This window comes from Centrocercus urophasianus, unplaced genomic scaffold, assembly GCF_019232065.1.
Source record: "Centrocercus urophasianus isolate 14NV4802_14NV808 unplaced genomic scaffold, USGS_Curo_1.0 seq_14, whole genome shotgun sequence".
NCBI classification, from domain to species: domain Eukaryota; kingdom Metazoa; phylum Chordata; class Aves; order Galliformes; family Phasianidae; genus Centrocercus; species Centrocercus urophasianus.
In genome coordinates, this window is record NW_024884586.1 from 28,114,951 (window position 1) to 28,138,950 (window position 24,000).

At 35.1% G+C, this 24,000-nt stretch overlaps 1 protein-coding gene across 1 annotated transcript in view; it reads left to right on the plus strand.

Annotated features, from left to right (window-relative positions):
* Positions 1 to 24,000, plus strand: part of AKAP6 (A-kinase anchoring protein 6) — a 213,849-nt gene that overhangs the window by 68,473 nt on the left and 121,376 nt on the right. Inside the window, exons 5-6 of the mRNA XM_042814990.1 lie at positions 2,667 to 2,763; positions 3,981 to 4,144. Coding sequence (XP_042670924.1) covers positions 2,667 to 2,763; positions 3,981 to 4,144 — 261 coding nt within the window. The remainder of the gene's footprint in view (positions 1 to 2,666; positions 2,764 to 3,980; positions 4,145 to 24,000) is intronic.

Consider the following 24,000-nt stretch of genomic DNA (forward strand, 5'->3'; position numbering starts at 1 on the left):
TAGACTACTCCATAGCTTCAAATGTGTCTGGAAAAATGGCTTTGATTAATTGACTTCCCTTTCCTTCTCCTTCCCCCTTCTCAGATGCAAGAGCTCAGTTCATTATCAGGGAAGATCAGAGGAGAGGAACAGAGTACCTAGGTCACACGTTGTTAGAGTTACAATTTTCCAAATACCCTAAGTAAAAAGTAGGGTATTTGGAAAATTGTAACTCTAACAGCGTGTATGTAAAAAGTAGGCAATGGGAAATATCTGGGATGGGAGAGGTCCTCTGTTTGAAGATCCTTCTACATTACAATTTTTTGCTTTTGCTTTTAGCTGTGCAGATTTGTATATAGATAGATAGATAGATTTACATATATATAATCTTATTTCATTGTCAAATCTATTTGCCTTTCTTATGTGTCACATTTTCAGTTAGGTGAGCATGAGAAACTATGAGCACCGATGCACTCACTGAGGACTGTTCTTTTCAGTGTTCTTTGTTCACTTCTTCCTTTTGTTAGGAAATTTCCACTCATGAGAACTTATATATATATATGCATGTAATTTGAAAGCTAAAACTCACACTTCAGTACATGAGCTGACAACGTCCTTTGCTTCTGTTGGTATTTATACCTAAATAAATAGTTCACTCCTTTTGATGTGTACATACTAAGAGTTTATTTCTAAATTTTATGTATGTTCACAGTATTTGTGGCATGCATAATCTATCCATAAAATCAGAATTTTGTACAAGTAGAATATTGTTAGTCAGAACCTAAAGTTTGGCTCTTTATTCATCATATTTTACTTCTTCAGTTAACATTATTACTGGTTAATAGGTGCACCTGAAAATCAAGCTGTATTGTAGTATCTGGTGCGTTATGTTAAATGAATCTTTTATAGGACAGCAAGTCTCTTTTTTTTTCCTCATGAAAAAGAATACCTCATCTTTTCCAATTTTCCTATCAAACCCATCCACATCATCTTGAGACACTACCACATCCAGCTGCATCAGTACTCAGCTTCAATTATATGAAATTAGACAACCTACTCTCAGGTCCTTTAAGTTCCCTTTTGCTGTTTGAGACACACACACAGTGCATTTCCTGTGAAGTGCATGATTACAAACTATTCAGTACAAGCCTGTTTTAAGTAAACAGTAAATTAAATATTGTCAGTGCTTGTTCAGACAGGCTCTCATGAAGAAAAAAGAACTTCTAGGTTCAGGTTCATAAAACTCCCTAGATTTAAGAACAGGCCAGTCTGATTTCAGACATAATTTTTCCTTCTTAACTTCTTGACTCACCAGTTGTTCAACAGCTGGTTCAAAACATTATTTTCAGATGCTTATACGTGAAAACTGGAATAGACAAAATGCTGAAGGTAGCAAAATTCTTGTTTATTACTCAATTTGAGTGGAAAATTCTCAAAAATATTCTGTCACTAACTGTCAGGTAGATTGCTGCTTGAAAGACTGCTAAGGGTTTACTTGAGCAATGTTCCTCTTTCAACCATGACAAATACAGTGAAAAAACATCATTTTGTTGTAGTTCTGGGTAAATTATTTTCTGTTATGCCAATCAAACTGACTACAGGAGTTAAGAAAGAAAAAATATGGTCACTTTCCTAAGAAATGAGGACTTTTGAGTATTTTGTAATATCTTCAGTACTAGAATACTTGGTAATATTTGGAGAAATATAAATAAGCGTTATGAAATCCAGAAGCTACAAATCTGCACTCGCAAAGTCTACTGTAATCACTGCCAGTTAATTCATTCCCAAAAGAAAGCAAAAGTCTTTTCTTCCGAGGAGTCAAATATTGTTTTCATTCGTTCTGTAGGCATTTCAAAGAGAACAAGGGTTGCATGTGTGTGTTCAGGGCTGTGTGATTGATGATTAAATAAAGCAAGAGCTCCTTTCTTTATTGTATTTTATTTCTCTTTCTTTCATGCAAGTATGAGTGAGAAACTCTGCCAACTAATTCACAAATAATTCCAACTAAATTATCAGTGGTGTACAAAATGTCATAACACGGAGTAGATCGTGTTTCCAGTTCATCTCTCTATTAACAGCTTTCAATACAATAAAAAGACACAAAACTGAACAACTAATAAAAATATTAGAGCAAAAAGGATGAAAAATAGTTGCTTTACAAATTAAGAATGTAGAGATCTAAAGCAATCTGATTTGTTCTTTGAAAATGGATTTGAGAGTAATGCTGAAACAATAGATTTGTATGAGTGCACATAAGGCCAATATGTTCAATGTTGTAATTTTTTTAATAGTTTCATAAATAGTTCTATCACCAACATTTCAAAGAAATCTGAAAAAAACAGAGCTCATATGTGATGGCATAAATTTAGTGTATTTTATAGAATGCTGTTACTGCAGATATAGCCTACAGGTTGTGACTTTTCATAAAAGCTAATGAATTTCTAGATTTGTCAACTGTTTCAGCACAGATGCACTTTGCTGATCAAATGGAAACATTTTGAGCCCAGATCCAAAATATCAACAGCTTTTAGTATTGAAGATTAGTTGGCTACTGGGGAAATGGGGATGTGGTTTTTGATAAAAAAACAGAAGTAGTTTTGTATATGTGTTTTATGAGAACTGCCTCTTCAGTGTTTGATGCTGAGATTTTTCCCTTTTTTTTCTTTTTTTTTTTTTTTTTCTCCCAGAGTTTTAAGTTGAATGTTGATAGCCACTGTGCTTTAAAAGAAGCAGTGGTAGAGGAAGGACGTCAACTTCTTGAGCTTATTGTATCTCACAAATCAGGTAAATCCTTCTGAAATATTGCAAGTCTTTATATCTCCAGACTATTAAAGAATGAAGAAGCATTGCTGTAAATTACTGCATATATTCACTTCCTTATGTATTATTAATATTTGCATTATCAGATTGACCTTCAAGATTTATAAATGTTTCATATACTGCATACAATGCAGTGATACTTATAAAATGAAATACTGCCTGCAAATAGTCTGTTCATTTTATTTTGGTCTTGCTGCTCAGTTGAGTTTCAATTGAAATCACATCAGTGAGAACTTTACACTGACACTTTCTTTGATGAAGAAGCAGTGGCAGTAACATTAAGATAATGAATTAAGATTTCAAATATATGCATATATATTTTTACGTACCCTGCATGGGTAATTGCATTGGTAAATCTTTATTTTGTCTCTTAAACTAATTCTTACATGATTTCAATATATTTATGAGGAATGGACTGAAATTAAAAATTCCTTCTTCCTTTAGTTAGGCTTGTCTTTTTCTGCAGAGGCCCTAAATTGAAGGGAGGGAGAGAGAGATGCTGATACCCCTTTCTCTTTCCCCACCAACCCCTATATTTTTAGATGTTTGCATGACTTGTATGATAATAGGGTTTTAATCAGTATATATTGCTATGTAATGCCTGCTTTTCACCCAGGCAGAGGTTATCCTCTTGTTTGCATTATACATTGTGCCTCTATTGTTTCAGAGTTTCAGGCAGATCTCACTAATGTGAAAGCTGTAGGAAATCACTGACTTAAATGCATAGGCCAAAAAGCTATAGAAGCTATAGCAGAGAAGGGTATTGCATGTCATGCTATACTTAGAAAGTGGTAATATGTAAACTACTGAAAATATGAACAGATGAAGGTAGGAAGAAATGTATTTGGTAGATTATGATATGTTTAAAGATTGGATATTGGGGGGTGGGATTACTGTAGCTTTTCCTATTGCAGTCACATTCTATGTGGGATTTTCCTTTTCTTGAAAACTTTGGCATAAACATGATAAAAATTTAAAATGATGGCTAAAATAACTTTTTGACCCTATAGCATTGTTTGCAGTGTGAACAATAGTAATGGTTGTACTCATTTCTGAGAAAATATGCTAAATATCCTGTTCTGTTTATTTAAGTATCCTGCTACTTCTTTGATTAAGGAATAATATTTAAAGATGCAGTTAAGCTTACAACTTACTTTATTTTCCCCTTCATTTTGGAGAAGGACTGAAGGACATGCTGCAGATGATTGCAAGTCAATGGAAAGAGCTACAGAGGCAAATCAAACGGCAACACAGCTGGATTCTTAGGGCTCTGGATATCATCAAAGCAGAGATACTGGCTACTGATGTGTCTGCAGAGAATGAGGAGGGGACTGGGAGCCCTAAGGTAAGTGGCTTGAAGTTTGCCTTATTTCCTCTTATTTCCGTCTTCTTTTGAACTAGGCACCACTGAAGTTTTCTTTCCACCCTAAGGCTTTTCATTTCTACTGGGTAAACTTTTTTTTTCTATAAACAAAATGAAATGCCTTACTCTGAAACAATAAAAAATCTTCGAACTTTCAAGTTTTCCTGGAAGACCTTTCTCATTGTGTGCAAAGGGGCACGAGGGGGGAACATAAAACATTTAGTAAACAAAACATAAAGCATCTTTAACATGAATAATCAGAATGGTTTTAAATTGTTTTGTTGCAACTATAAATCACTATAATCAGTGCAATCACTCAGCTCTGACATCCATTAGCCGCTTGGTTACAGCAAATTAACAAAGAAGAGAGAAAGTGATTCATTATCTCATTCCTGTTAATGACTATCAGATGCATTGCTTAATTAGGGGATGGCCATTGTAGTGGGAAGAAGGTCATATGCCTTTTCACAAATCTTTTTCCTCTAAGTCTTCCATAATAGTGCAGGTGCTGAATACAACAAGTACTTTAAGAATAAAGTATTGACACCTATAACCATTTTGTGGATATTAATTATCAAAGAGAGCTATAGTACTTACCAGCTGCTGAACTTGAAACTTCTAAGAGCACTTTGAATACAAAGCATACTAATTCAAATTAGCACAAGCAGTGTAAGGACACTGCACAAAACACAAACTTATGGCGTAGGGTCCCTGCCCTTGCATTAATATCAGTAGAAAAAATGGTTGAGAGGTTGCAATGGAAGGTGTTGTTTTTTCCATTGCATCCCAAGCAATGAATAATACAGCGGGGAGCCTAGTAACTCTAACGTTTTGGCACGCTGCAGGCAGAAATCAAGATTCTTGTTTCTAGAAATAAAAAGTGCTTGTGCTGAGTAGATTTGATTCTGATACTAGACAATTCTTTGTATTGGTATTCACAGCTTTCTAGAGATCAGTTTGTGTAATAGTTTTTGGCTAGAATGTCATTGAATGTTATGATATTTTCTTATCATAATACAGGAAAAAACTATAGGCAGGAAATTCTGTTTGAACTAATATGCCTAGTCACTTACGTGGTTCAAAATTATCCAGTATCTCATAGGTTTTTAGTTTAGGAATTAGGAGGAGGTGGAACAATTCTTGGTTTTCACAGTTAGGTAAACAACCTAGCCCAAAGCTGTCTTTACCCCACAGAAATATATCCCTGTTCCTCAGAACAGCTTCACTTTTCCATGGCCAAACACCTAACTGCTCAATCAAAATCATTACATAAAAATTGTCCTATAATCCAGCTTGATTTTGCGGTGAAAATTATGGAAATCTGAACATAGAATGATTACATTCAAATACTTGATTAAAGAGGGAAAAATGTATAGTTTTTGTTTCAGCATTTTCTTATGTGGGTAGGTAGCAACTCCTTGCCTAACTCTTTTTATCATATAGATAGGAACCTGAAGCAATACTTTTGTGAATACAGCTGTATAAATAAAACTGCAAGTGACAGAAATGATCAACTGAAAAGAATTTTTAGGTTATTTCATTAATTAAATCATATTGTATGCATCTTGTAGGTATGGGTAGCAGTGCTGTCAAATACCATCCACTTATTCATGCTGAAAGATTAACTAAAATTAAAATACAGTTGATATTAGAACTGTAGATTTTGGTTTGCATTTATTTCAAAAGCCAAAAGCAGTCTGAGAAGTATAATAGAAAATCTAAAGATTATATCTAGAGGGTATTTTTCTTTTCTGACTTGTTTGAGAAACTACAGAAACAGTGTTGGCGTTAGAAATCTGTGAAGAAATAGGAAAAGGAGGAATTTCAAAGACCCTAGGAAGCCTTCCCTTAGGAGTTTTTAAATGTGTTTTTATAGCTCTATGGCATCTTTTCTGCAAGGAATAGAGTTGAAAGGAGAGAGAGAGATTCTGCACACTAGAAATACATCACCAACATTTGTATTGAAGAATTCAGATTTTGCTTATGAGATTATTTATTTTATTGTATGTATTTTTCCTACCAGCTTGTACTTTCAAATTCAGTGTAGTGATTGCTGTAGAAGACTTGCAGGTTTTTAAATATTTCTGATAACTAAACTCTTCTAATATACTGCATTCTTTGTATTAGTTCTTAGAAATGCAGTAAGATCTCCTCTTACATATTTACCAAAGCTACTACTTTGTTGTGTTTATAAATAGAAAAAATTACTGCTGTATTCATCTCAAATTGGATTATGTAAATTTTGAGTTTTCTACTCCATTGAGAAATACCTTTAAAAATAAATCTCAGAATTGCCACTATGCATTTCAACAAAATGCTTGATCTAACGTTACTAGCAACATGTCATATGATATATATGTCATCCTTTTAGAAGGACACTTATTCAGCAATAAGGGATTTTTTCTGATAGTAATATTCCAAAATACCTGGAAATGAGGTATTGTATACATTTGTATATTGTAAATTTAAATTGTATACATGTGCATATCTGCTTTTTTCCATCTTCTCATGGGGTCTCAGACTTCTTGTTTTATAACTGACATTTTAATAATGTGGCCAGTACCTCTCCATCAAGAAAGGCCTATGGGAACAGTATTGCTCTCAATAAACAGTGGTATTGAAAAATAACTCAGTGTACTTTATTACCTTGAACCAGTGAGTGTTACTGCCCTAATATGATGCTGGCCTATTTAACTCCTGGTTTAGTGGAAAAGTTCATTGCCTACTAAAGAGCTTGTAAATTGCAATTAATGTACATGAAAAGTATAGACATCTCAACAGCATTTGTCCATAATGAACATTTAACTTCGTTCAAGATTGTATGAAATAGTACTCTTAGTGCCCATTATAAGTTCTATTTTCAGAATGTTTTTGGACAGTTAGCTCATGTCTGTAATTTTTGGGCTGTACAATTTTATTCTGCAATAAAACATTTCAGGGCATAACATTAGAACTTAACAGCTAGTAGGTTGAAAGAAAATAATCTACACTAGAAGTATGAATGTAGTCTATACTTCTGGACATATTGCTTTCTAGAATAATTACTGTATTATTGAAAAAAAAAATTGTACTTCTCTTTTCTAGCTTCAGAGGAATAACTATGAAACTGCCTAGTGCTTAGAATATTGAAATTTGACTTGTCACGAGTAAAAAACACTCCTGGGAAGATTCTTATCTCTATAATGACTATGACCGTCAGTAGGTTAATGATAGAAGCAGTGAGCATTCAAGGAACATTAGAAGAGGTAAAAACTTTATAGGAGGTAAACCTAAAATCGTAGAATTAGTAGATAGATCTTCTGCTCAAGTGTTTGAAATGGTTAAACAAACCTCTGTCTAAATGGAAAAAGAAAACCAGCGTAATTTCCCCTTCATATGTAATTAAATATCCCATGTTTCCAGCATCATCTCCCACTCAGTTATACGTAATCTTGAAGTTTCCAGCCATTCTGAACAAAGTCTTCCATATAAAGAAAAGTGATTTGCATAAAAAGAAATGAAAACTCGTTGAAGCTATTTAATATCTAACCACAGTTTATGATTCTGGGAACTGTCCTTGACAGTTTTATAGTGACACTGGTCTCAGACCTAGTGGGTGGAATAAACACTGTAGTGAGGAACAATTACATCTTGCTCGGTATTACAATATGAGACTAAATTGCAAAATGGAGAACAGAGGAAATGCTCAATCTTTCTTCAAAAGGAAAGGTGCTGTAGCCCTCTGATCATCTTTGTGACCCTCCTCTGAACTATTACCAACAGTTCTGCATTCTTCTTATGCTGGGGGCTTCAGGCCTGGACACAGTACTGCAGATGATGCCTCACAAAGGTGGAGTAGATGAATGAGGACAATCACCTTTCTGTCTCTGCTGGCCACCCCTCTTTTGATGCAGCCCAGGATACAGTTGGATTTCTGGGCTGCAGGCACACACTGCTAGCTCTTATCCAACTTTTTGTCCACCAGGACTCCCAAGCCTTTTTTGACAGGGCTGCTCTCAGTAAGTTCTTCATTCAGTTAGTCTATATGCATATTTGGGATTTGCCTGACCCAAGTGCAGCAATTTGCATGTGGCCTTGTTGAACTTCATTAGGTTAATCCCTCTGCATAGCATCCCTTCCTTCTATTGTGTAAATTGCACCACTCAGCTTGGTGTCATCAGCAAACTTGCTGACGGTACGCTTGATCCCACTGTCTGTATCATATATAATAAAAATTTTGAAGTGTAGCAATCCCAAGATGGACCCCTGGGGGACACCACCTCAGAGAAGTTGTGGATGCTCTATCCATGAGGGAATTTAATTCCAGGTTGGATGGGGCCCTGGATAGCCTGATCTAGTAATTGGCAACACTACCCAGAGCAGAAGGATTGGAATTAGATGACCTTTAATTCTGTTCCAATCTAAGGCATTCTAAGATGGTAATAGTCCTTTCTTTATTACTAGAGAATTGTAACTTGTTCTTTGTTATAAAAAGAATATACAAGTGAAGTGTTTCGGAATCTCTGTGATTACTGCAGAGAAATACTGTATTTGTCATTACATTTTTTTCTTTTTCTCAGTGTCTTTAATCAGTTCTAAATTTCTAAATCAGCAGACTTCAGCATGTTGTGGTAGGTTCCTCTGAAAGTAATGCCTACTATTATTTCCATGGAAATACATACCACAACAAAGAGAAAAATAACACTGTTTGATAGAGCAAATACTCAGCTACAAAACATTGTTTTTCAACATAGCCATTGTTTTTCAACATTAGCTGTTCATTTTAACCAGAAGTGAACAAGAGCCCACATGCCACTCATAAAAATTTCCATCAACTGAGGTGACCTACTGTTTCACAGCTAATATGATGGTGTAGTTAGGAAAATACCTCCTCAGTCCATCCTTCGTTGGTCTGGACAGATGGAATTTAGAAGATCCCAAATCCAATGGGTATGGTAGGACAGTCCAGCCATACTTGACAATGTCCACCACAGTCTTCAAACTGGTATTGGGCCCGGTATTATCATTTTGCAAGAAAAACTTGTCTTCTTCTCCTGCCTGAATCTGGAAGTTCAATCTTTCAGCTTAGTCAGTATAGATAGCAAAGTAGTGCTCAGAGGTGATGGTTTGTCTGGAAAATCCAGAATGAAAGCCCCTTTCCTATCCCAAAAGGCAGTATGCATCACTTTACCTACTGACAGCTGCATCTTGAATTTTTTTTTTGGTGTGGAATTCATTTGTCACTACTCCACGGACTGCTGTTTTGACTCTAGCTCATGGTGGTGACACCATGTGACAGGTAAAGATAATCCAGAAAACTGTCACCTTTAGCCTTGTAGTGGTCCAGCAGGTCCTTGGAAACTTACCTACAGTGTTCTTTCTGTTCTTGTTTGAGCATTTGTGGGATCCACCTTGTGCAAACTGCAACATTCCAGTGTTGCCACCGTTGTTTCCAACACACTGAAGCCAATATTCAGCTCTGTGCAGAGTTCCCTGGTCATAATCTGCTGATTCATGTGGCTGAGTGGATTGAGGTGTTATTCATTTCATGCTATGGTAGCTGCACAAAGGCATCTGGAACATGGCTTGTCTTTCACGCTGCTGTCACCATCTCACTGTGTTCACATCCATTGGTTGTTCTCCACACATTTTTTCAGCATGGAGGAATTCAGTTCCACACCTTTGCTTCATATGTATATCCATGTCAGATACTATTTTTTCAGACTGCCACTCTGTTGCCATCTGTCTCACAGCAACAAAATGTAATGGAATATTGGTAGGGAGATTCTGCCTCTATTGCCATACTTCCATTGTCAACCTCTGAAGTCTTGGGCCAATGTAATAAAACAGAAGGTATTATTTTCAGAGCAGGCATTGTATTAAAGCCAACATGCTGGTATGTTTTTTATTGTTTTCTACTTAAAAATAAGGAAGGATTGTCAGCAGAAAGCAAGAATTCAGTATCTAGTGTTTTTACTTACATAACCACTTTGAAAACTGAGTTTTTGGTGTACTCTGTGTTGGAGTATTGCAGATAGTATGGCTGTGCTTAGAAATTGTTAGATAGCACATTCTCTTTTATTTAGTTGCTCCTGGCAAAAGGGCAGGAATAGCATATGTTAGAGGGATCATTTTTCTTAGATTGATGGAGTTTCTTAAGTCACAGGGGACTTCTAAAACTCTCCACTCAAAACTGAATTTATTTCTCTTGCAGTCTCTCTTCCTCTCTTCCATGTTCACAAATTGAGAATCAGATGCATGCATTAAATCCTGTATCTCATGTTGTGTAGTAAAATGACAAGTAACTAGCCATCACTTAATCAGTAACAGTTTGAAAGGTAATGAAATGAAAATCAGACTTACATCTCTGACATTGAACATATATTGAAAGGGACTTTCATCTGGTGATACACATACCAACCTGGTCTGTGTTTATCTCATGGCTTAATAAAGTTTTTTCTTGGAATATGAATGTATAAGGAGAGTTGGTGCTGGTGCTTTAGTAGAAGGCATTTTCTCTTATGTGTCCATAATGAGCCACTTTCCCATCTAGACATGAGAAAGTTCTTTGCCATTAATGCAACACCTTGCAGATCAGATACTAAACCAAAATTCCAAACATCTTTATCCATGCCTTCTTCTAACTCAGTAGTTACCATCTGCCATCTAAATTCTTTGCAGTATCAGCTGAATGTATTTGTCTTTTCTGTTCAGAACAACTGCAGAGCATTGGGTACAGTTAAATAGTAACTACTTTTCACTGCTGAATTTCTGGAACAGAGTTATTTATTGGCAAAGCCTGTGCCTTACCAAGAAAGCTCTCTTTATCATACTTTGAAGGGAAATTTTCTTCAGATAAGCAGAAGCTCTCAAAAACCCATGCAAAACCAAAGTAGTCATGTAATCTCTGTACAGACATTACACATAGAATAATATTTGTCAAAACCTTCTGTTCATCATAAAAATGCTAAGGTTCTTCTCTCTTGTATTTTGTATATATCTTACTGTACAGAAATTATACAATAGAGCAAGTTCTTGCTTGGATAAAATTCTTCAATTGGGTAGGTAATTTTCGGGTGAAAATTATAAGTTTCCAAGCTTGTAGAATTTGAGTTTTAGGGTCATTAAACAAAGTTTTTTTAAAAAAAGCCATTAAAGCTTCTCTATACCACTAGTTAAATGAATATTTTGTTAGTTTTTCGTGAACTGTTTCCCTGAAGTCTGAAGTTAAGCAAAGTTGGCTCCCATTTTAGCTCAAAGATAGTCTTCTGTATGATACTACTTCCTGGTATATGGCATAATTTTAATGAGCTTTAGCAAGCCAGATTTCTAAAACTGTTCCAGAGCTCTTCATATTTTTCTGTTTAATCTAAAAGTTACCTCTCATGTTTATTAAGCTGCATACCAAGTATAAAATGTAAGAAGCCAAATTGCATCCACAATTAGGTACAGTATTCAATCCTCTTATAAAATATGTGCACGTTTTTAATCCAATACATTCTAATATTTATTGCAGAAATACTGAATGCTGTGTAGTAACTGAAAATGTGAACAAGAACTGCTACATCTCTGTGGTCTTATGCTTCTGTATTTTTTACAGATTGGTGATTCTAGATGTTGTAGATTGAATTACATTTTGTCAACCCTAGACTCTTCAGCAGACATCACTTTTAATTAAAACAGTTATGCTGGAACATTTAGTAGCAAAGATAATACACATTTTCACTTTTAGAATAGGAAGTCTATTTCCTATCAAAGCATACATCAAGTTCAGTTTGAAAGGTGTTTTAAATCTAAATCACTCCACTGAGAACAAGTGCAGACTGAGAACTTGATGAGAACAGATATTTAAACTGACATATGCCCAGGGGGCAAATTTTATCATAATGCTATTTGAATCTTTGAACACTATTATCTGAAACTCTGAAAGTATATTAGGCTATTGTAACTTCACATGTGGACGAACTCTGACAAGTTGTATTTAGCCAGAATTCCCAATTGGGTTTGACCTATGATTGAAAATGTAGAAACATGAATGTATGTGTGCATATAAGCACATCTATCTTAAATCAATTAAACTAAGGGCCAATGCCATCCTGGCCTGCATTAGAAATAGTGTGACCAGCAGGAGCAGGGAGCAGGGTAATCATGCCCTTGTACTCAGCTCTGGTGAGGCCACACGTCAAGTATTGTGTTCAGTTTTGGGCCCCTCACTACAAGAAAGACACTGAGTCCCTGGAACATGTCCAGAGAAGGGCAACAAAACTGGTAAGGGGTCTGGAGCATAAATCTTATAAGGAGTGGCCGAAGGAGCTGGGATTGTTGAGGCTGGAGAAGAGGAGGCTCAGGGGAGATGTCCTTGCACTCTACAGCTTCCTGAAGGGAGGTTGTGGTGAGGAGGGATTTGGGCTCTTCTCCCAGGCTACAAACAAGATCCAAAGAAATGGCCGTGAGTTGTGCCAGAGGAGGTTTTTGATGAGACATAAAGAAAAACTTTTTCTCTCAGAGTGGTCAGGTGCTGGAATGGCCCAAGGAGACTGTGTGGATGCTGTCTCTGGCAGTGTTTAAGAGGTGTCTGGATGAGGAGCTACGGTCTATGGTTTAGTATGGACATATGGTTTAGTAGCTTGTGGTAGCAATGATAGTGGGAGGACAGTTGGACTAGATGATCTTGTAGGTCCTTTCCAACCTTGTGATTCTATGATTCTAAGTATTAACTACAGTAACATTTCTTTTATGTTTTTGCCTGTATCTGTTCTTCATATTTTCTCTACAACTGTACTTACGCATTTTGTTCTGTAATTCTTAATAGGAAATATTTTCAGTTGTGAATATTGTTGGAATACTTATTCATATCTGCCTACTATGCTTCTCAGATTTTTAGAGAACGCTACAGTTAATGAGTTTTTGAAGACACACATGCACAAATGCACAGGTTAATATTACTGAAGACTAGTCATCTCCCACTGTAAAACACAAGTTTAGTGTCTCCTTCACCCATAAGGCAGGATAGCTTCTCCTACACTCTGTCTGTGCTTAGAATCTGCCCATTCAAAGCCAAGTTCATATCATCCAAGGAGAAACAAAGTCTTTTTACTCGACCTGTTCATCGAGTCTTAATTCAGAAAATGATGGAACACACTAGAAGAAAAATCATAAATAAGCAAATAAAAGGAATGAAGCCTCACTGACTGAAAATGCTGAACAACTTTTTGGTTTTAAATAGTAATAAATAGCAGGAATAGTAAGAGATTGTAATCACTAATGAAACAAATTATTTGATATTTGGGATCTTTTCCGCTTTCATTCCTCAGTTCTTATTCCCGCTCCCTTGCACTCTGCGTCATCTGTTACTCTTCAAAGCAGTTCAGGATTTCCCAAGGATCACGAGCAAAGCGCACAGATGTGTATGGGGACACTTTATTGTCTCACTTCTTCCTGGGCAGACCCAGGTGGGAAGTGCAGGCAGGAGTGAAGACAGCTTTTGGTTGCTATCATAGCTGTTTTGCAGACCATAATGGTTCTGTAATGCTCAAGTAAAGTTTGAATGTGTGTTCTATCCATATGCTGCTTACCAGTCACCACGATGATAAATATTTCAGACTGTGTGCAGATAACATGGCTTAAAGAGCCACAGGATGAGCTTACAGGATTCCTTCACTTTCTCTATAAGACTGTTTTGCCTGTTTGACTCTGGCAGTGCAGGCTTGAGTGAGGTAAACTCATCTTCCTTCCTATACTGCAGTGCTTTCGCTTTTTGGTGCCCAATTGTTGCACAATATTTTATCTTCTAAAAAATTATGCCTATGAAGCTAGTTTTCCATTTTTAATACAGCCTCCTAGAAACCCTGTACTTTATACATAAATGGCAAGTTAATATGAGTGCTATTGCCAATTGTAATTATGAAAGATTCAGTTAAAAGCATTCTCTCTTTGTCATTTTATTAAAATTATATTACTGCTCTGAAAACAAAAATTACTTCTTTATGCAATTGAAGAGTGACTGGCATGGCACTCCTCTGATCTTTCAAAAGAAATTTTACTTTCATTGTATTTGTGCATTAAATTGAGTGTTCATATCTACAAAATAAACTAACATCTTATAAATATTACTCTGTTTAATTATCAGTTCAATATTTGAGTTTTTGCTGTTATGGTTGATGTCTAAGAGTGATTAAATGTGTAATAGAGAACAAAAGGAACATTGATGTGAATAAAGATACTGATAGATAAAGGTAAATTTTATCTTCTGCATGTTTTTAATCTTTTAAAAATATTTTAATTACATTCGTATTCAGTGTGGTTGGGTGGCTTTTCCTTTTTTTTTTCTTTTTTTTCCTTTCAGTTCAGCTCCCTGTTTTGTTATTCAGAACATCTTCTACCAGTGATTTAATCTGCAAAATCTTTCAGTTCTAGTCTCAGCTGTATACATAAAACAGCTATTCTTCACTGGGGTGGTCACAAAAGGGAATTAAGGTAAAACTGTTTTTAAAGGAAAAATATACTTGGACATCCTGCATTTTAAATAAGACTTGTTCTTAAATGTCTTGTAGCACAGTACACTTGGCTACACTTAAGCTTTTGATTCAGAGCAGTGTTATAGATCTTGCTGTTTTTTAAGCTGTACTATTAGAAAACAGCAGAATATGTGTTGTGTGATCCCATTTCTTTATATGTGTCTACAATATGGCAAAACAACTGTTTCAGTAGAGCATTTAGTAAAAGCATATGCAAGTTTGTATGTCAGCTTTAGTATCTTGTGATAAGCCTTTATATTATTATATTAAGTACTTAAGTATTTTGATAGGATTTCCTATTCTATCCCTATACTATCTTCAGTTGAGCTTCACTCATTATTAAACTATTAAACTACCCAGGATAGTGTAAAAAAATGTGGAATATGCACTAGGGACAGCATCACATTAGGAAGTTTGAGCTGTTCCTTAAACTCCTGGAAGAAACTGTGGAAAAACAAATGCAGTAGTAGTGTACTTAGCCTTATCCCATGGGAAGTTGTAAACATTAATAACAGTTAACCTGTGACGGCTTTAAATGCAACAAGGGATTTCTGACCAGGAGGCAGGTGGTATACCATATTCTTTTATAATCGCCCTGTATCATGCTTTATGAACCATCATCGGGCCTGAGTGAAAGAATAGCTCATCTGGGCATGTACTCTTCTTTCTTTATCCTCTTTTTCTTCTTTACAGTCATGTTATAGAAAAAGGCTGTATGTTTGGAACTGAAGGCAAAATTAATTCTTCAGTTTATGAGGCCTAAGAAGATCACAAGTATGGTTGATGCTGACAGGTCATATCCCTTATGAGATGCAGAAAAATGGGGAGGAAGCAGAGAGAAAAATACAGAGGATTAAGTGCTTAAGAGTTTTGTACCATATTCTGAAATGCTGTCTTAAATCTATAATACACATCAGAAGTCTGGAATGGTGCATTTATGGTTGCTTACATTTGAGATCTGATACTTAAATTCAGTGAAGAGAGGCAAGAAAGGTGACTGAAGTCAGCAAATTTACCTGGAGACTGCAGTGGTAAGAATTAACCTGTAGAGGATATGCTCCTCACATTTGAGGTACAAGAGTTGAGAGCATTGTGTAATAACCAACTAGTATTAGAATGAAATATATAAAGGGGAATGCAAGGAAGTTTACTATTTTATAAACTCTGGATTTAGTAAGATGAAATAGGCCCAAAACAAGAAGTGGCACTATGTGTCCAGGCATTTTCTTCTTCATTTCACAATGAATGTGTTAGTTTGCAACACTATTTATTTTTGTTATTAACCAGTCAAAAACAATCAGGTTTAAAAGTTACTTCCATAGGTTTCTACTCTAATAAAATGCTTTTAAAATATATTGTTTATCTGTTGGACAAGCCCTGTATTAAGAAAATAAATAGAATGTATTTAGGTTTATATTTTTCCTAGTCAATTCATTTGGGACTTGATTCTTAAAGGTAGATATTTTATGAAGCAACTGTATTTATCTCTTTGGAGCTAATCCTGATACATATTGCTAAAAAAAAACTTTTGTCTACAGAATATAAGCTAATTTAAATAATTCTAAAGCTGAAAATGAAAAATGTTGATTTCTATTCAGTAAATCCTAGCTATATTATTGTAAGTTTGCTTGTAATTCTTGAAGAACATTAAAATTAACTTTTCTTCGATTTACGTAATGTGTATAACTAAACTTCTTTCCTACTGTGAGACAGTTTCATTTATTGTTATTTGTAAACAGCTTAGTAAAGATGCATAGTGGATTAGTCTAGAAACTCCTTGAACAGTTTCTTTTGAAATAACACTACATACGTTAAGCTCAATTACACATCCAAACAGCCACAGCACACTTTTGGTAATTTATTCATTGATTTAACATAGTACCCAGAAGAGTCATGCCTGCTGTCAATTTTGTAATATATTATGTTTTAAATATACTCATGCTCACCCATGCACGCCATTAAGGTGTGCATAAACCTGTGTTTTTCTCTCTTGACAGCTATAAATGTTTGTTATTATTACACAAAACATATGTTCATGTTGTTTTTGTCTAAATTATTCTATCTGGGGCTATAAAGTTTTAATGTTATTAGTTGCCCTTAGAATTTTAATGTTTCACTGCTGTAACCTTCTTAGGATTTCTCTGCAATTAAATAGAAACTATTTCAGTAGAGCCTGAAAGAACAATATATTTTATACAAATAATAAAAAAATACCTTCTTGCTCCATTTTCTTCCAGTGTAGTAAAGTGTTTACTTGACAGAGTTCTGTATAAAGCAGTTCTACCTGTAGTGTTTTCCAGAACTGAACACAGCTTTATACTTTCCTATAGTCTTGTTAAAAAATAAAAAATAAAGTCTGGCATCAGAGATGTAAGCAGTTTGATCTGAAGGTCCCCTGCCTTTTGTGCTCTGCTGTCCCCTTACTCAGCAACATGGCCCCTTTACAAAAGAAACCTCAACCAATGTGAGAGAGATAATATTGAAAGAAAAGCTGATTTTTTATGCAGTGGCATGAGAGTGTAGAAAAATCATTTGGGCAAATATCTTCTTTGTTGTCATCTAAATAACAGCAGTGTTGACAATAGCAAAATGTATCACTTTTCCCATTTCGATTTTCAAGGCAGTATTTTAAAAGAAAGAGAAGATAGGAATATGGCCAATATGTTTCTACTGTTTTTAAATGAGTAAATGACTTGTAGTGCATTATTTTCCATATACAGTACTGAAGCATTATATGGACCCCTTTTTTATTGTAAATGATGCTGTAATACTCTCTCACAGAGCACATAATATCTGAGTGTCAGGTAATTTTCAAATATTGTGCTTTTGCCTTATAAATAAGTATAGAATATTGGTGTTTCTTCTAGATTCTTCAAGTTTTGTTCCAGTCTGATTGTAGCTCCCTTTGTGTGTAGAAGAAAAAGTGAAGAGAACGTTTAAGCTAAACTGATTATAATATGCTTTCTCTCTTAATGTGATTAGGCAAGAGTTGTTTGGCTTTTTTTTTTTTTCTTTTTTTTTTCTTTAGGGAAGAACTGTTGTATCTGACTGAATTTGTGTGAAACATGCTTAAGATACTTAAACCTGAACATTTGAATCGGAAGGTGCTTCATGAATTAAAAAAACATTATTAAAAATTTGAAATCAAAATGGTTTGCCCAACATCTTTAGGAAAGGTATGAGGACATAGTTGATAGAATTAGTACTTACTAATACTTGGTAATTTTGAAACACGTCATACTTTAGTTCCAGAATGCCTTTTGATAAAAGGAATTTTTACATTTTTCAGACAAAGAAGCTGAGTCAGGGATGAAGAGGTTTTTCCCACTTACAATTATTAGGAATTTTGTCTTCTAGACTCACGTTGTCGCTCAGACAGTAATTCTCACACTTCCAGAGTAACAAAGATCAATTTATATCTAATGCTTACAGGACTATGTCAAGATTAGAAAATTAGTTCTGTCTACCTAAATATAATTGATTTTATCTCCCCTACTTCCCCTTCTCTTCCTTTTTTATTTATTTATTCCTCCATTCACTTCTTTTCACATCTTTTATACTTCCAAACCTTTGTCTTTTTTATTCTTTTTCTGTGTCCTTTCATCCTTCAAATATTCATCTTTCCTACCTCATTTTCCAGAGGTATCTCAAACTTGCCCTCAGAACTGCTGTGTCTTACAGGACCACATTTGCTGCTCTCAAGCAAACACCATAATTCTCAAGATTTTAATGACATCTGGGGTTTTTCCAATTACATGGTAAACTTCAGAACAAGACTGCAGCCTTTTGTCATCAGAGCTGAATTACAGACAATAATAGAAAAAAATTTACCATTTGTTGAAGAATAGAGATAACAAGGAAAAAGCAGTGTGTCAAGGTACTTGGTTAAACAGTAATCTCTTACAGAGTGCTCATTACTTCTAAATAATTGACTGTATTGGAAGAAAGGTTTCTATGCTAGGAGAGGTTCAAGAAGGTCAGTTATCTAGTGGTAATGACCGTAGCGGTCATTAGAGGGTATTAATGCTATTAAGAACAGAACTTTAACTTTTTATTGAAGCTTTTATTTAAATTGTATTAACTTTGATTCAACTTTTAATTGAGGTGCAACCATCCAAATTCTATATTCAGGAACCAAGAAGTAATGAACATAAAATTGCATGTTCTTCTGATAGGCGAATGGGTGTTTAATATATTATAATTTCAAGGGTCTCTACAGAGCTGTTATTAGTGTAAAACTATTCAGAGGTATTCAGTTAGAATTAGGGTTGGGTGACTGATTCAGGAGCAAATCCTGGCTGGTATATATGGTATGTTTTCTGAGTCAAAAAGTACGTTTTTTTACAAATACAGTTGCATGTGATCTCAGAAGATTTGCTGAATTAAAGCAAAAATCCTTTTTGTGCCTAAAATCATCTGTCTTACAACCTGATGCATGGTGCCAGAGGCACTGAATTTGTTCTGAATTGAGTTTATTGTTCCATTCTAAGCTCAGTACTTGTTATACAGGGAGTGTTCTGCTACAAGCAGGGATGGCATTAACTGTTGTACTTACTACCACTGTGAGAGTGAGAGCTTATCAAGGACTCCCAGGAACCTGAAGTATGAGCTAATACTTCATGTTTATATGTTGTTTTTTTCTCTGGAGAATCTTAGAAATGGGCAGCTGAGTGGGTCTAGAATAATGGAGGGCTGAGTTGTGAGGACTGTAGAATGATCTCCCACGGGAGATGAAGGATGTCGCATCTCATGCCACCTTGGAACAGGATTTTTTTATCTCTGCCTGTCTAACCTGAGGACAGAGTAACATGCTTTAAAATAACAGCAGAAAAACTAAGATGCTACCATAACAAAATGCTGAACACTCCACTCACACTGGGGGATGATGAGCAGAAGAATGAATGATATGATAGGAGCTAATCGCATTGCTTAGTGCATGTCTGGACAGGTGCTAAGAGACTTCGGTAAGAAAGGAACAGCAGAGTTGTAAAGAATCTTCTATGCTGTCATGGCAACTTTTCAGGGTACAATTTGAAAGCCAAAAACTATCTTGCATTTGTTGAAAACTGACATTAAAAGAGATCTAGCAGTCTTACAAAGTAGATAGGGGAACAGAATTAGGGGTGAGTTATTTGTAACAAAGTAGCACGCTATCCAAAAGATTGTTTTCTGCTTTCACATTAACACAGCAAATAAAAAGAATAATGTCAAATAGCAGCAATTTCTTGCATTATTATTTGTCAGGTAGTTGTTTGTTTGTTTGTTTGTTTGTTTGTTTGTTTTCAGTCTAAAGAAAGAGTAGGTAAACTCATTTACTCATTACTTGTGACCTTAATACAGAAAAAGGTATTCTGGCTTTTGGAAATACTGTGACTGTTTACAAAATTTCCCAAATGATGTTCAAGATGCAGTTCTGTTATTTGGAATATATATATGTTATTTTCATTTCTTGGAGCGATGCACAGTTCTATGAAAACTTCTGCTATTAAAATTCTTTGCATTTCTTTGTTTTCTCCTAATTACAGACTTGGGGAATACTCTATATTAAATTGATCTGGTGCCATTTTCTTGCAGGGGAATTTACTATATGAACTGATAATGGCTTTTTTCCTGTGGAAAAAAAAAAACCAAAAAAACTAAACTGCTTTACATTTTTGGTAGGAAGCCAGGTTTTTGTCATTTAGACATGTCACATCGTTATGAAAACATCATGAATCATAACACAGCATAACAATGTGATTTGCTGAGATGCTGACTCCTCTTGAAAAATTGTAAAGCGATGTGTGCATACTTCCATGCAAAGGACTACTTGAGTATTTTAGAATTTTTTCCTGGGGCTGCCTGTTGCAATGGTCTAATGTATTAGCTTTTTAACTGGGAGAAGATAGGTTCTAATAAGTGACGTGCAACACTTGTCAGTTCTGCTTCATATGTGTATGACATTTTCATAAAATCATAAAGCAAAGTATTAAGAGAATTCAGGAAGTCATTTATTCCTCTGCCCTGTCCAAAACACATGCTTACACACACAAAATAATATCTGAACTGTTTCGAGTGTATATATTTTTCTTAAAAATGGTCAGTGGTGGATATTCAGGAATATCTATAACAGTTTATTACAAGGTTTTGCAAACTTGAAAGCTTTTTCCTACTGTCTTGCCTAAATTTATCCTGCAGCAGTTTATACACAATTGTTCTAGTCCTGCCCCCAGCAGATACAAAGAAATCTATGTGACAAGTTTCAACATATTTGAACATCATCATCAATTTGCTAATCTGTGTCACATTGTTCTGTCAAACTATAAAGCCAGTGTAATACTGAAAATAAATTATAACCAAGATGAATGACTTCAACTGTAAAAACAAACAAAAGAAACAACATCCTCTTCCCTTTGCCTGTTGAGATTCAAATGTTATCCCAATAATCTGCTCTGCTGCATCCCAGAGAATGTACCATCAGTCACAGACAGACACTTCCATCTGCCCTGGCTGCTGCTGTTTCCACTGTTTCATAATGCCTTAGACGTGATGCAAGGTAGGCCTGGAAGTTGATGCACTGCAAGAGTGTCTATAGGGAGCACATTTAGACATTTACCCTCTTTTCACAGAGGAGTGTACTGTTGTTAGCTTACATACTTAATAAAACACATAAGCTAGATTACCATAAAAATGTAAATACAAATATTCAAGAGAAAGGAAATAGCTACAAATTTTTGGAGAGGGCATAAATGAAGTAATAAAGTACATTGTTCACCTAATGTACTTACTTTAAAGTTACATTGAAAAAATATGTTATTCAGCCTATTGGCTGCTTGCTTTCTGTCACAATGGGAGTTGGGCATTATGCATGAGTTTCCCATTCAGATCTTCTGGAAAGTCTAGGCTGTTTTAGTCCTTTACTCTTCAAAACTCCTGATTTTGCCTTTTTTAGTGAAGATTCTCTGGACATCTTTAGTAGAACAAAGTATGTTTCCCTTTAGTCACTATGTATAAATATCCCTTGATCATTCTAGAAATTATCTTTGACACTTAACTGGTTAGTAAACAGCTGTTTACTCAAAGAGATGTATTGTTTCCCCTACTCTTTTGATTACTACTTGAATTTCTCCTCAGTGTATAGTACATTTTATGCTGAACCTTATGTTCTGTATTAATTTCTGTGTTAAAAAAAAAAAATGTAACTCGTTTTGCCTTTTTTGAGGCTTGATCAACTTTTTTGAGGCTTGATCCTCAACTTTCTTCTTTTAAGGAAACCTTCATGAAAAACAAACAGGTGAATAGCTGGGAAGGTGTGGCACTTGTCAGAGGCAAAAATCTTTAAAAATTATTCTGTAACTCTTTACACATGAATTTTTCCATGTGACGGTCTTACTAAAGACAAAGAAACTATTATCTTGATTAAAGTTAAGCGTGTTCTTAAGGGTTGCCAGAACTGTAATGCATGCAGAAACATACCATGGTAAATGGTAACAAGTAGTAGCAGTAATAGTCTGAGAAATGAAGGAGACCACAAGCATGTGTGCATCATGGCAATGTCCCCTAAAATTTAGGAGTCAAAATCAGATTTATCTGAGTTATTACAGTTCTTTCATATTTTCAGGAGTTTTTTCAAGAGGCATGGTAGTGTCAGAGGCTCTATTTGCAGAAGACACTGAAGTCTGGAAAGATTATTTTGTCTGTCTATCCAGAATTAGTGCTAAGACATAGTGCATTTCCTGTTTCTGAAGAATTAGACTCTCTTTGAAGTGTGCACTGAAATAAGATCAGTTTTCATGTTCTGCAGTATTTGTGTACAATTGACATGAGTTGAGTTTCTTCTTTATATGAGCACTGGTATCATTATCCTCAAAAGAATAGGAAAAAAAAATCACTTTAAAAACTGACTATGAATAAACATGAATCATCTTTCAACAATTCTCACGAATTGCACTGTTCTGCTCACATGTACTATGTGAGCAATGTTTTGTCTGGAAAGTCCAATGACCACATATTGATTTTTAACTGTAATTGAAATAGCTTAGTATTACATGGTGCCTGGTTTCAATTTTAGACTTTGATTTGTAGGAATTGTGAACTAATCTTGCCATTGCATGTTACATTTGTAAACCAAAGTTTTAAATTGTGCTGATCAGACATATGTAGAAGATTACAGCTGCATTGCAGGCCTCCACCTGTGCCTAGATTTCATCCTTTCGAGTCTGTACTCAGAACACATTCTCTCATATAATGTAAGAAAATGTATGGTGTGGGAAACCTGTATTAGTTTTTAGACCAGAAAAAAAATGGATAGAAAGGAAGATAGCATCTGTTTCATAGATCTGTTTTATAGTTATGTAATCAGAGGGACAGAGATGGAGGCATTGTTAAGAAGCTCATATAGCATGTGAGAAAAAAGATATGTCCCTTACACTCAGTTCCTCTATGTGTAGACTTTTTAAGTCTAGCCTACTTCATTTTTCAGTCTTCTCTTTGCTATTTAAGGCAGAAGAAGGCAATGTAATATCCTTAATTAGCAAAGTCAAAGAGTGGTGGAAGCAATCACATAGTGGTCAGCAGTAGTATTATTACTTTCTTTGCAACTAAAAGCTTGTCCACATGGTGAGAACCTCAGAAACATTACTGAATCTATGAAAATTTTGTGCGTAAATTAAAGAGGATTAGATTCCCATAAAGATGTTCTACCTCAAAAGTGAAGTGGCCTTAGCTTGCACTCGGTCCTTAGAGAAGGGTTAAGTTACAGCAAATGAAGGCCACTTTATTCCTGAATAAATGTCCACATGGGGGATTAATGCACTTCAATTTACGCACATTAGTTTTGCAGCATTACTTACTTAATCTTAGAAGTCTTGTCCCTATGCAGACAAGCCCACAGGGAGGTCTTCCAGAGATGGTGATTCCCAAAGCACTAGCTGAATGGGTTGTTTTTGTATCTCTCCTAATATGACATTTTCTGAAGGAACATATTCTTAAACATTTAAAATTCAGTATTTAAATACATGACTTCAAAACACGTGGAGTTTCTTACCTTTACTCAATGAAACATCTCAATTAGCTGATACTTGTCATCATAGTAGTTCTGAACTTGTTCCTATTCAGTAAATAACAATAATCTTTGAGAGGTAAAAACAATTGATAATTATGGGATTAGATAACATTTTCCACACTATACTAAGATTTTAGCTAAATATAAAAGCTTTTACAACTGATTTCTGTATTAGGCTGTATCAGTGACAGCCAACCAGTTTGTGGAAATATCCTTCTGACAGTAATCTGTCAGAAACCTGGCAACACAGTTCAATTTGGTCAAAATATTTATTTTCCAGAACATTTTTATTAAAATTT